Raw genomic sequence first — 14,478 nt, forward strand, 5'->3', positions numbered from 1 at the left:
AACTGCCCTCCCCTGCCAGCCCGGTCACCCCAACTGCCCTCCCCTGCTGTCCTGCCCCCCCCAACTGCCCTCCCCTGCTGCCCTGGTCACCCCCAACTGCCTTCCCCTGCAGGCCTGGCCACCCCCAACTTCCCTCCCCTGCTGGCCTTGTTGCCCCTAACTGCCATCCCCTGCTGGCCATCTTGTGGTGGCCATCTTTGACCACATAGGGTCAGCCATCTTGTGTGAGGGTGTGACAGTCAATTTGCATATTACCTATTTAATATATAGGATTGGTTCCTCACCTCTCCATTCACTTGTTTTCCTATGTCCAAAAACTACTTTAAAAATTTCGGAATGTATCATGTATAAAATGCTTCACTTAGCGTTTTGGATTATTGGAAACAAGCAATCACTGTGTGGTGTCCTAAGGAGCTACCCTCATGTGGGAGTCAACTCTAATAGATGCTTATTTCATGGCCATTCATTCTTGTGTGTTGAGTTCACCCAAAGCATTCACTGTTTTCTATTCACTTGACTTAGGCACTGGGGACACATACATAAATGAGCCAGTTGCTATTGGTGACAGCATGTATTTTAGTTTTGGCATTTTTACATTTTTTAATCTATTGATTTTTTTAATTTCTAAGGAATTAATTTTATTTTTTTAAGTATTAGATAGTTCCAAAGCCCAATGAATAAAAATGATCATTTCTATCTTTGTCCTCTTCTTTTTTACTTGCAGTTTATATGTAAAAAAAGTTGAGTTCTTTCCTAGGAAAAAAAACACCCTCATATTATTATATTTTAAGAAATTGGGTCAGATCATATGGTACTTATCTTTCTCTGACTGGCTTAATTCATTTAGTACAATGTTCTCCAGGCCCATCCATGCTGTCGCAAAGGGTAACAAACTGAACTAACAAGCAAAGTAGAGACAGACTCATAGATAAAGAGCAGGCAGACTGCTCTGGTGTGTGTGTGAGGGGATGGTGGGGTCAGGAAGAGGGTGTTGGAGGGGTGGAGGGATTGAGCAAGAAAGAAAAGAGAAAGAACTTATGGACACTGACAACAGTATGGTGATTGCAGGGAGGGGGGTAGGGAGTTGTAAGAGGGGAAAGTGATGGAAAATAAAAAAATAGAAAACTGGAAAAAAAAAGAAATTGGTTCATATCATCCTGTAGATTACTTTTTTCACCTAGTAACATATAATAAACATTCTTTCATGTCAGTACCTTGGGGTTTTTTTTGGGCCAAAGGTTTCTCAAACCTTTCAGTTAATTCCCATTTCAGTGGTTTTCTATGTGCAGGATTTCTTCAAATTTTTCACCTGCTGGTGGCACCCCTTCTTGATTTTTTTTTAGCATGTTGAGCTACATGAATATGTTTAATCTATCATCTTTAAATGGAAGCCAGTTTTAATTTTTCATTAGTTTGAGTTGTCTGCATATGTTATTATTTGGGAATAGTAAGAAATGCCATATCTCCTCCACATGTGATGAAAATTATTACAGTACAAAAAATTTTTTGAGTTTTTCTTCTCAGTGTTACTTAGTATTATTACCACATGTGATGAAAATTTTTATTACAGTACAAAAAAATTTTTGAGTTTTTCTTCTCAGTGTTACTTAGTATTATTAAATCCTTTCTGTTTAAACAAGTAATCTAATTTGATCAGGCCATAAAACCTTAAAAAACTGATTTTAAAAAAAATCTGGCATAAAGCAATGAAAATAAATAGCTATTTCACAATGTAATAATAATCTTTGGGGGATTTTTAGTGGACTGACTAAGGTTATTTTGAATTATTTTGAATACGGTACAAAATATAATAAGAAAGATCATTGGTCTTGGAATCAAGAGTTTAGAATTCTGGCTCTAGAGCTTAGAACAATAACAACAATAAAAAATGAAGTTTCCAGCAACCCAGTGAGTCATTTTAAAATTAAAGCTTTCTCTCTACATCATAATGTTGTTTTGAGAATCCCATGTGACTGGCTTTGTACTAGAGTTACTAACACACAATAAAAGTTCATTCTTATTGCATTTTGCTTTTATCATCTGTGAAAACCTGTAATGAAGGATATTGCTAATTTTAGAGAAAATGGAAGGGCTCAATGTAACATTCACTTTCTGAAAGGATTTGTGTTTCTAATGAAGCGAGGTCATGCAATAACTTCGGTGAGTGTGAACCACCCTCCTCAGCTTCTACCACATATGAAAATTCAGACTCTATCCAAAACCACCATTAAACCATAAAACGACAGAGGCAAATGAAGGGGAAATGTAAGTTCAGCATGAACACTTAAAATGATTTTCTTTTCTTTTTCAGTGTACTTAAATGAAGCAGGGTTCAACTTTGTGAGAAAATGCATTCAAGCTGTGGAAACAAGAGGTCAGTACCACCTGACAGGTGTATCACTGCTGTCGTGTGGTCCATTCTTATATACAAATGCTCAGAAAATGAGATGTATTTAGCCAGTGACATGAGGTTAATTTAAAAAATTCTGTGATTATATAAATACATAAATAGTTTTACTTTGAGCTTCAGTTAATCAATAATCATCCTATAAACATACTTAGTAACATCTTCCAAAATAGCCTCAGTTTACTTCTTATTAATGGACTTATTACTCTAAGTACCCCTTTCGTTTTTGTTTTTCTTTCTGCTTTAGGGAGGTCAGTAACATTCCTAAGTAGCTTGTGTTCAGCCCCTCCTTCCCTATATGATTTCCTTCAGTGATTTCAGCACCTTCCTCACTCTAGTTGTGACCTCTCTCCTGAAGCCCACCCTAGTGGTCTGTGAGGCAATTGCACTTCCAGGAAAACCGGTCTAAAGCAAAATTCGTATTGGGCTGTGGAGTTCTTTAAACTTAGATTCAAATTTTGGTCTTGCCACTTAGAAGTGTTGAGACGTTAAGTAGGTTTCTTGTATTCTTTGAATCTGTTTCCTCACCGTTACAGTGAAGATAAAAATGCCACAAAACTGTTCAACATGCAGAACTCCGTGACCGAAGAAATAGATGAGCGATGCTATTTCATATTCATATTCAAGTCGTGGGGAATAGGCAGGTGTACTTCGCTACTTTGATTGATCTTCAAAGACTTTCAAATCACTGTTCAGTGTCTGCTCTGAGAAATATATGTCTGGTGGGTGTTTCCAGGGGAGGTTTGATAAAGTGAGACCACAAAATTGGATAAGCAGCTTTCGGATTCTGTGTAGGCATATGTCTGAGTTTTTAACATTCTGTACTTAGGAAGCTGTCTCAAGCTGTTTTCTTGTGATTTTTTCCTTCCCATTAGGCATCACAATTTTAGGCCTCTACCGAATAGGAGGAGTGAACTCCAAAGTTCAGAAACTCATGAACACCACATTTTGTAAGTTTTGGATGAAGCGGTTACTTAATTAATTTTTGTATTCTTACAGATAATCCAAACCATAGGTGTGGGGTTTTTTTTTTTTTGTTTTTATTTTTTTTGAGATATGGCCTATTGCTTATCCTTGAGTATTTTCAAGTAATATTTTGTATTCAGTTTTCAATGTTCAGTTATAATAGACGAACAATCAGAATTGGAGAGGGAGGCTTTTTATGATGTTGGACTTTCTCTGTCCTGTCCTTTGATTAGCTAGAGTTGCAGTGAGATTTATGGCTGCTGGATTCAGATTGCCTGGCTTGGAATCCAGCTCAGCCACTGGAAAGCTTTGTGGTCGTGGGGAATTTGCTTAACCTTTCTGTGCCTCATCCTCCTCATTTATAAACTGGAGATAATAAAAGTGCCTGCTTCATTAAGAATTGTGAAGCCTGGAAATTTTAATTCACATGAAGTACTTAGAGGCATGCCCAATACATGGTGGACGCTCTGTGATGTTAGCCATTAGCAACAATTTTACTTGGGAAACTATTATTCCACAAGAAATAGTTGAGGGTTAGTGCCCCTTTGTTAGATCTACTTATTTTTTTGTCCCTGTTTTCTTAATGGTGCAAGTGGTATTTTTAATTGTTAAATATTTTACTTTTATTCTCTTTAGCTCCCAAATCCCCTCCTGATATGGACATTGATATTGAACTATGGGATAATAAGACAATAACAAGTGGACTGAAAAACTACCTCAGGTGAGCAGGGTTAACGGCGGGCACTCTGCGGTGACCTCTGCCTGGATCGGGCCGTCACCTGGGGATGCCATGCCCCGTGTGCGGGCTCCACCCCGTGAGGTGGTAATGTTTTTAATGTTTAGTGTTCTGCAACTTATCCTTGATTTCTCAAATAATAAACTTAAAAAGCTGAAGTATCTTATGAATACTAAGTAATTTCTGTTTCATGGTAAATTTTTTTTAAAATATATTTTTATTGATTTCAGAGAGGAATGGAGAGGGAGAGATAGAAACATCAATGATGAGAGAGAATCATTGATCAGCTGCCTCCTGCATGCTTCTACTAGGGACCGAGCCCACAACCCAGGCATGTGCCCTTGACCGGAATCAAACCCGGGACCTTTCAGTCTGCAGGCCAACGCTCTATCCACTGAACCAAACTGGTCAGGGCTGTTTCATAGTAAATTTGAATGTAGGGTTCACATGTATTTCTTACAAATAAACTGAAATTGAAAGTTATTTTTCTTAAACTATTATCCCCATATCTGAGAGGAGTTTTACTCACAAAGTGAAAAATGGTCCCTGGGCCTCCCGTTTTAACATCATAATTGTAGCAAGAAGTGCTAAGCGGCATTGGGTCTCTGAGGTCTGCATGGTAACACTGCCTGGAGCCTCCCTACTTGGACTTCATCCTGCAGCCTGACCACCAGTTCCCAGGAAGCACCGCGAGTCCAGGGAAATAAAGAGATGCTGCCATTGTAAAGTATGCTTCGTTCTCTGTTGCAGGTGCCTTGCAGAACCACTAATGACCTACAAGTTGCACAAAGATTTTATTCTTGCTGTTAGTAAGTATGCTTCCATTGATGTCGTTTTATGCTGTATTACTTAGAGGTATAACTTTAAACCAACGAGTTAAGACTTCTCTACATATTAAGAAATTGTCAATGTGTTACTTAATAGCTTATAATATGGTTTATTAACAAATAAGAAATTGCAGGATGAATTAAAATATTTTGTCATTTAATAAGACCTCATTGGAGTGACATTCTGGTGTGATCAGCAAAAGCTGTGAGAAATTATTCTCATTACATTTTACTTGGATTGATGGAGGCCAGTTTTTTACAAGAGCAACTTTATGGTTAAATAGATAAGACCACAAATATGTACAGTCAGTTATGCCACTACCATACACATACTCACATACTGTGTTCCCAGATCTGGAGAGAAGAATCAGATATTTTTGGCAGGCAAAAGGCACTTCCCTCGATCTCCTTCCCCCATATTATATTTATAGTATTGGTGATTACTTATCTATGTCATTTCTTTAGATCGGTGACTGTTAAAATGTGATGTGAATAGATAGGTTTAATTCAAAACCTGAAGGGAGGTGGGGGAAGGTATCTGTGAGAAGTTAGAAGTATGCACTTTTTTTAATATTTTTGATTGATTTCAGAGAGGAAGGGAGAGAGAGAGAGAGATAGAAACATCAATAATGAGAGGGAATCATTGATTGGCTGCCTCCTGCCAGCCCTTACTAGGGATTGAGCCAGCAGCCCAGGCATGTGCCCTTGACTGGAATTGAACCTGGGACTCTTCAGTCCGCAGGCTGATGCTCTATCCACTGAGCCAAACCAGTTAGGGCAGAAATATGTACTTTTACAACATTGGGATCAGAGTGCCAAAGCGCCATCTGACAGCATCACAACACGTTGTAACAATTAGCAGTTGGAATTTCATTGTTAAGATGTTGAGGTGTGACTGTAACCAATGTATTTTTCACAATCCAAGAAAGAAATCAGTTGCCTTATTTTATTACCACACATTGTAATGTCACAGGAAACGCTGTCTGCTGATAACAGTGTCAGATAAAGTTGAGTGGCCTGGGTTTTTAATCCAGCATACATGGCTGACCACATGATCCTGTGAATAGATATGTACAACTATGCTACTGAGCTTCCTCCAGAAAGCTCTTCTCGCAACATTCTCTTTATGAAAATCTACCTTTGTGAAATGAACAAGACCTTAATCATTTCATTGATTAAGAAGTCAGGATCCAGACTGGGCAAAAAGATGTTGTGTAAGGACACTGGTATACTCATGGCAATACCAGAGTTACAAGCCAGTCTGTTAGACTCTTAATCTAGAACTCTTCCTTGTATAAAATAATGTATTTTATAACAAATGGCAGTTGAGCCACTTAGCTGAAATGACTCAATGAGCTGCTGATTTTGATACAAACATCTGGTTGTGAGACTTTTTTTCTACACTTATTCTCTGGCAAATAATGATTATATTATTTACTACCATGATCATTAATATGTGTTCTTATCTATAAGAATTCATCTTTTGTCTGGATCAAGGGTAATCCTATTTATAGATGTTAAGTTAATAAAATTAGATATTCTTTGGTTTCAAGCCACAGAAATCCACTCAGTAAGAAGGGGAGGCTGTTTAGAGAGGAAGTAGTATCTCCCAGAACTCCTTGGCCGAGGAGGGGTCAGGCCTCCCAGGGGTCTGCAACCAGGAACCGCAGAGCTGGGGACTGACGTGTCTCTCCCTGCTGTATTTGGAAGGTCTCTCATCTCTGTTCTTTCAGTCCGACTTTCTTGGGTTGGAGCACATTAGGTCCCGGCAGCCCTGGTTTTACACGGTCTGCCTTTCCACATATCCAGCAGACAGATCAGTTATTTCAACTCCTGGGAGAGAGAGAGCTCTGTTTGGCCAGCCTTTCCTCACTCCAGATAGGTGTGCCTAGAAGAAATGGTGGTCCCATAATATCAGCCCTATTGGTTAGGCAGAGAAAGCTTGGTAGGGTGGGCAGTCACCCCAGGATTTGTTTATTGCAGTAAAAGAATGTTAAATAGATCCCTTATTCTGAAGGACTAGAAGGTTCTCTAGCAGATAAGTCTGCATCTTGGCTTTGGCTTGGCAGACAAGACTTGCTGTAGATGATTTCTCACTCTTCAGATTTACTGTTGGTAGCATGGGCTTAAAATTGACTAGGCCTCGGTTTGCGCTATGATTCTGACCCCTCAGAAAAAGAACTCCTGGTTGTTTCTGAATTCGTAAAATTTGGAAAGGAATGCCTGCTTCCTCTAGTCCAGTGATGGCGAACCTATGACACACGTGTCAGAGGTGGCACGTGAACTCACTTTTTTGGTTGATTTTTCTTTGTTAAATGGCATTTAAATATATAAAATAAATGTCAAAAATATAAGTCTTTGTTTTACTATGGTTGCAAATATCAAAAAATTTCTATATGTGACACGGCACCAGAGTTAAGTTAGGGTTTTTCAAAATGCTGACACACCGAGCTCAAAAGGTTCGCCATCACTGGGTTTGCTAACTTCTTTTCTCACTAACTTCATGGCCATGGACAAGTTACTGAGCCTCTCTCAGCCTTAGGGAAAGATATGTGATAATAACTATTTGAAGCAGTGCTTTTAAGACATGAAGGGGTGGGTGTCGTTGTGATGATTATTAGTGTTTATGTACACATTTTAATGCAATTAAAACTTGAGATTTGCAACCTTTTGTATGTTACAGAATCTGATGACCAAAACTACCGGGTGGAGGCTGTACATGCACTGGTACACAAATTACCAGAGAAAAACCGAGAGATGCTGGACATCTTAATAAAGCACCTGGTCAAGTAATTCTCTGACTTCTGTTGTTCACTTTACTTGTTCAGCTGTTAAAGTTAAGCTTGTCCGTGTCATCTTAAGTGTGTGATGGTGCTGGGACATCGCTATTGTCATGAGAGTCTGTAGAATGTGCTTTAAAAATGAATGACTAATTTTGAGATATATCTATATGTACATGTGTATGCACCTGGGTATGTGTACAATATAAAAATAATTCTATCCTTTGCAACGGTTAAGCTAATGATGAAAAACTTATATGTCAACTTAAAAATATATGTGGAAGTATATAGTTTTCCCCCAATTCTTTTAGATACATTGTAATCCCTAAGTTTGAAAACTAGTTCTCCATATTATCAGGATCAACAGGTTCTACCAGGTCAAACTTCCACTCTAATATTAGCTCCTTTCTTTGGACTCATAGTATCTCTTGGTCTCTGAAGATTTTTCTGACTCTGCTGTTAGTCATTGATGTATTTAAAAATCTTGATAGATATCACAGTAGTCAGGTTTCTCCAGAGAAACAGAATGAATAGGATGTTTGTGATTATGTATACACATATATACATACTAGAGGCCCGATGCACAAAATTAGTGCAAGAGTAGGCCTTCCTTCCCCCGGCTGCTGGAACCAGCTTCCCTCTGGCACCCGGGACCCAGGCTTCCCTCACAGCCCCGGATTCGTCCAGAAGGTCGTCCGGAAGGACATCCAGTCGAATTAGCATATTACGCTTTTATTATTATAGATACCTATATACATGTGTGTATGTGTATGTATATGAGAGAGATGGATTGATTGCAAGGAATTGGCTTACATGATTGGGAGGCTGGTAAGCCTGATGCCTGCGGGGCAGGCCTGCAGGCTGGAGACACAGAAAGAGTTGATTTTGCAGCTGGAATCTAAGGCAGCCCAGAGACTGAATGCCTCTTTCTCAGGGGACCTACTCTTTTTCTCTTAAGACCTTCAGCTGATTGTATGAAGCCCACCCAAGTTATGGAGGGTAATCTGCTTTACTCAGAGTCTACTGATTTAAACGTTAATCTTATGTAAGAAGATAAATACCTTCACAGAAATAGCTGGAATTATGTTTGACCAAATATGTGGGCACTGTGGTGTTGCAAATTTGGCCATAAAATTAACCATTATATATCTATCTAGAAATTGAGTCTCTCTCTCTCTCTCTCTCTCTCTCTCTCTCTCTCTCTTCTCTCTTTATCCAGAAGTTTATTTGCCATGCTGCTGGAAACAAAAGTCTAAATTCACATTTTAAACTTATTTCAGAATCCCCTTACCATTTTTCATTTTTTCTAATTTATTTTTATTTAATTTATTTAATTTGTTTTGTTTCTATCACCATTTATCCCCCATATACCCTCTTTCACCTCCCCCCTGCCCCGTCCCCCTCAGTCACCACACTGTTATCTGTGTCCATGAATTCTTTCTCTTTCTTTTTTGCTCAATCCCTTCACATATACACCCAACACCCGGCCACCACCACCAGAGCTGTCTGACTACTCTGTACCTATGAGTCTGTCTCTATTTTGCTTGTTAGTTCATTTTGTTCATTAGATTCCATATGAGTGAAATAATATGCTACTTGTCTTTCTCTGACTGGCTTATTTCACTTAGCATAATGTTCTGCAGGTCCATCGACACTGTCGCAAAGACTGTTAAAAAGACATTTTCCATCTTAATGAATACCATGATTCATAATCAAATAATTAATCCCTTCCTTGTTTGCTAGAAGTAATAACCCAATTTATGCTAATTTTAGCCATGCACATTTGAAATAGTGCTACATAACATATTAATAACTCTCAATGTGCAGGCTTTGAGATAATATTAAATTCCCCGTAGGAATCCACTTGGAATGGCATAATTTCAAGTTCATTGTTAACTGTTGCCTATTGCAATACCTTTATTGCTAATGAACAAGGACTCATCCTTGGTCTGAATTAGTCTTAAATTATGTTTTTGAATTGTGTATAACCTCTTTATGAAATTTAACCACACTGTATTTATTGGTCATTCTCTTGTTGTATTCAAGCTATTTTTCTAGTAAAGTCTTTTTTATTGTGTTTTTTAAATTGACATGAATGTTGTTGCTTAATTACCCAGGGTATTAGACGAACACAAGCTTCACCCTTAATTTGAATGTGTGTTGTTTTGATAACAAGGAATAGTAGGGCAGGGTATCTGGCCATAGAAAAGTGCTTAAAATTTCCTTGTTCATCCTTTACCACCATTCCTGGCTCTTTTCTTTTTTTTCTTTCTCTGTTTTTTTTGTTTTGTTTTGTTTATTGACTTTTTGAAACTACTTTTATAAAGTCTCTATTTTTAAAAAATATTTTATTCAATTAGAAAACAACAGTTCACACATTTTCTCCACACCTGACCCCACATCCTCTATATCTGTGAGCTTTTTGTGTGTTTTTTGTTGTTGTTGTTCTTTAACATTCCACATATGAGGGAGATCATATGGTGTTTGTCTTTCTCTGTTTAACTTATTTCGTTTTCAGCATAATGCTCTTGGGATCCCTCCATATTTTCATAAATGGCAAAATTTCATTCTTTTTTATGTCTGGGTAAAATTCCATTTTTGATACATACCATAATTTCTTTATTTGTTCATTCATCAGTGGACACTTCAGTTGTCTTCATGCCTTGGCTACTGTAAATAGTGTACAGTGAACATGGGAGTGCATGCATCTTTTCTAGTTAGTGTTTTTTGTATAGTAGAATGTGTGTTCTAATGACTTAAGTAAATTGTAAACAACTGATAACACTCTTGGTCCCTGGCAACCTTATGACATGGGTAAACTATAAACAACTAACAACACTCTTGGTCCCTAGCAACCTTATGTGGGTTAAGAAAAAAAAAAGAACTTAAGACCTGTGACCTGGATTAGTCACTGGCCTAAAGGAACAACAACTTAATGACTCATTCCAAATCTCCATTAATTAGCTCTGAGATGTTATATAAATCACTAGATGCTCAGTGCATGAAGTTCGTGCACGGGTAGGATCCCTAGCGGCTGCTGGCTGCCGGCTGGGACCTCCCTTCCCCCAGCTGCCTGCTGTTGGCTGAGGCCTCCCTTCCCTCGGTTGGCCGGCCAGCCCCGCCCCCTGGTCGAACTCCCAGTCAAGGGGATAATTTGCATATTATGCTTTTATTATATAGGATTACTTCTTTTCTGATGATCCTTTTTTTTTTTCCTTAAAACAAGGCCATCTGTGGTTCTTCTTTGATTCTAACTTTAAATATTCTGAAGTGCAATTGGATGTCTGTTACCTATAGGAGTTGAGGGAGTAAGGTGCAGAAATGGGTAAAATTCGGGTGAGAAGGGTCTGTGTTAACTCAGGAGCCCAGCAGACGGAAAATTCAGTGAAGAGTAAATTGGTCTTCAAAATATTCTGTCTCTTCTGACATAGTCATCAACTCTCCTTTTCAAAATAGAGCACATTTTTAGGATGTCTAAATGTATTTCCAGTGAGCTTAATATTAATCATTGTCCAGTTTACTTACATTACCAAGAACTTTTATATTTTAGCAGTAGTTCCTAAAGCCAATTTAATTACAGGAAGGATATTATTTTGAGATCTTATTTCACTTAATTTAATTGATTATTTCATTTATAAGGGTTGCTATACTTACTAGATGAGGAAACTGAAGCCTGAAGATATTAAATAACTAGGCTGACTACACCCCACTTCCAAGTTGGATGGATCCATGCTTTGATTCCAGATAGACTCACTGTCTTTGCAGACTACTTTCTTAGAACATTGTCTAATATATATTACACAATCAATATGTAATATTGGGTTATACAAGAAGGAAATTTGGAATGAAACTCTTCTGAGTCTAACCAAGAGTCTTCTTAGATAGTTCTCTCTTGGGCACAGGGGACATTTCATTCAGTGGGACATGTCCTGTCCTGTCCTGTACTAGGAATTGCGTGGATAACCCAACATCCTGGATTCCCCATAACAGTTTACTTTTGGTTTTAGGATGTAGTTAGTGATGCATATGCAGATATAAATATAATCTTGTGTGTTATGCTCCTTCCTAGAACTTTCCATTCTAAAAACCTGGCTGGAAGTAACAGAGAAAAGGTAGTGGTTAACCTAGGAGAGTGGTCAAATGAATGAGGTTTCTTTTCCTCTTAAGAATATATCCAGTTTCCAAATTAGTTAATTAGTCAGAGTCATCCTTGATAGCTACCAAGATTACTTTGCTCAGGTCAATAATTACAGGCTTTTTGTTTCATTTCCAGCAATGATTTCCTCTTCCTATTTCCTCTTCCCGTTTCCTCTTCTTACTGTTTGCCAGCACAGTCGCCAGCACTACAGAAACACTCAGGGAAGCCTTACAGTGGTTCTCAACCTTCCTAATACCGCGACCCTTTAATACAGTTCCTCATGTTGTGGTGACCCCCAACCATAAAATTATTTTCGTTGCTACTTCATAACTGTAATTTTGCTACTGTTATGAATCGTAATGTAAATATCTAATATGCTATATGTGTTTTCCGATGGTCGCGACCCACAGGTTGAGAACCGCTGCCTTAGAAAGATGGTTGGAAGGAAAGAAGGAAGGATGGAAACACATTGGCCAGTTGTCTTATGTGGGGAGCTCAAGGAAGCCTTTGACTTGTATTCAGGAGACCTAAATTCAAAGAGCATCTCTATTCCTAATTTGCTGTGACCTCAAATACATCAGTTTTATTTTAGGAGCTTTGTTTATGTTTTTACCTGTACAATAGGAAAACCTGACTTCCTGGGAGGATTAAATGCAATGGCAGTAGATTTTCAATAATACTAGTATGTTTGGTGAATCCAAATAAAATTACAACCAGCCTACTCTAAACCATCTGTTCTAAAGGAAGTATAGCACTGTAGAAAATACCAAAGGGTCAATAATCTATCTCTTTAGGGTGATTGCACTCACGAAATCAAAATTTTTCCTCTTCAATATATTATCTTTTGTAATTATGTTTTACTTTGGCTATGTTAACTTTTTATGTCATTTTTGGCTATCCTCATTAATGCCAATTGCAAGTGACTGAACCCGATTATTTGGAAAAATTAGCCTGTAATGGAATGTTTTACATTTTTATTTATGTCACGAATTTGGTAGTTGAGAACATTTTATAATTACTAAACGTTTAACTTAAGATATTTTTGTTGCTCTTGTTTGCAGAGTATCACTACATAGCCAACAAAATCTCATGACTGTCTCAAACCTCGGTGTCATATTTGGCCCAACTCTCATGAGAGCACAGGAAGAAACTGTGGCTGCTATGATGAATATTAAGTTTCAGAATATTGTGGTTGAGATTCTGATAGAGCACTATGAAAAGGTAGGCTGAATGTTCAGGTGGAAGTATCAAATTCTGTATGTTGCATTCGTATCATCTCGATTTTCCATTTGCATCATCTGTGAGCTTCACATTGTGAAGTCAGATTCGTATAATGTCAGTCTTGTAAATTTTGTATAAATTAGTTCTTCGTGAGGACTCTGATATTCCTTTATCTTGTTCAGTTTTTAAATCCTCCTCAAAACCTTCTGGCCTGATGGTCTCCTTTCCTTCTCCATCATTTACCTTTAAAGATTTTCTTCCACAGCACTTATATAATCAGGTTTTTGCACATATTCAGATAATACTTTAGAATAACTTTGTAGTTAAGTCTGTTTTAACCTTTTAATCTCTCTGGAATTAGACTCTTAATTATACAGCAGAGGTGATAATTCTAAATAAAACCAAAGGAAAAAAACTGGAACAGAGTCTTGAAGTCTTCTCTATCCAGTCCCCCGGGAGGGTGACTTTATAAGAATGGGATCTTCGAATAACTATGGAAATTGGAAATTGGGGAAGCCAAATTGATTGCGTTACTAACAAATTCGACCGTTGAAGGTCTAAACATTTTGTGATGCCTTTGTGTCAGATCTAGTCCTTGTGAGAGAATGACTGTGCCTGTCTCCTGCCCCGGGTCCCTCCCTAGTACCTACCTAAGGCTGGAGGCTTCCTCACAGCCAAGGAGCACGTGCTGCCTCCTGTAGCTGTGCTCAGACCTGGCACATTTCTTGACCATCAGAACCAGCAGCATGTCGGCCCCTTCTCCTAAGAAGTGGGTCCATTCTGCTGGGGAAATGGTACAACCCAAAGGCTATGTTCAGCATGAAGGGGGAAAGACAGTTATCACACGAAAAGAATCCCTGGGGAAATGGTACAACCCAAAGGGGGAAAGACAGTTATCCCATGAAGGGGGAAAGACAGTTATCACACGAAAAGAATCCATGTGTCTCAACATTGACATTTGTTCCTATTTGAAAGGTTTCTTAAAATTATTGGGAAATCTGAACCTCACTGTTGGGGAAGCATAAAAAAGGAAAACCCAGAGAAGAAACATTACTCAGTGTAAATGGGAAAGAAAGTTTATAATTATTCTGGGATTCACTTTATTTTATGGTATCAAACATCTCTTGCATACAACTGATGAAGTAGCATAGAACTCTAAGATTAAGTAGCATATAAGTCTCAAAGCTTCTTTTATGATGAAAATGGCAATTTCACCCTTTTGTTAACTGTGGCCCATTGTTCTTCCGGGTAGATTTTTCACACCGCCCCAGACCCAAGCATCCCTCTTCCTCAGCCTCAGTCGCGGTCTGGATCCCGAAGGACACGAGCAATCTGCCTCTCCACAGGCTCCCGGAAGCCCAGAGGGAGGTACACTCCGTGCTTGGCAGAACCTGACAGTAAGT

The 14,478-nt window shown here is 38.4% G+C and overlaps 1 protein-coding gene across 1 annotated transcript in view; it reads left to right on the plus strand.

Annotated features, from left to right (window-relative positions):
* Positions 1 to 14,478, plus strand: part of ARHGAP42 (Rho GTPase activating protein 42) — a 248,988-nt gene that overhangs the window by 221,196 nt on the left and 13,314 nt on the right. Inside the window, exons 12-18 of the mRNA XM_014544570.1 lie at positions 2,312 to 2,374; positions 3,283 to 3,357; positions 4,010 to 4,094; positions 4,860 to 4,918; positions 7,620 to 7,725; positions 12,916 to 13,075; positions 14,328 to 14,472. Coding sequence (XP_014400056.1) covers positions 2,312 to 2,374; positions 3,283 to 3,357; positions 4,010 to 4,094; positions 4,860 to 4,918; positions 7,620 to 7,725; positions 12,916 to 13,075; positions 14,328 to 14,472 — 693 coding nt within the window. The remainder of the gene's footprint in view (positions 1 to 2,311; positions 2,375 to 3,282; positions 3,358 to 4,009; positions 4,095 to 4,859; positions 4,919 to 7,619; positions 7,726 to 12,915; positions 13,076 to 14,327; positions 14,473 to 14,478) is intronic.

Source organism: Myotis brandtii, unplaced genomic scaffold, assembly GCF_000412655.1.
Source record: "Myotis brandtii unplaced genomic scaffold, ASM41265v1 scaffold37, whole genome shotgun sequence".
In the NCBI taxonomy this organism is placed as follows: Eukaryota; Metazoa; Chordata; class Mammalia; order Chiroptera; family Vespertilionidae; genus Myotis; species Myotis brandtii.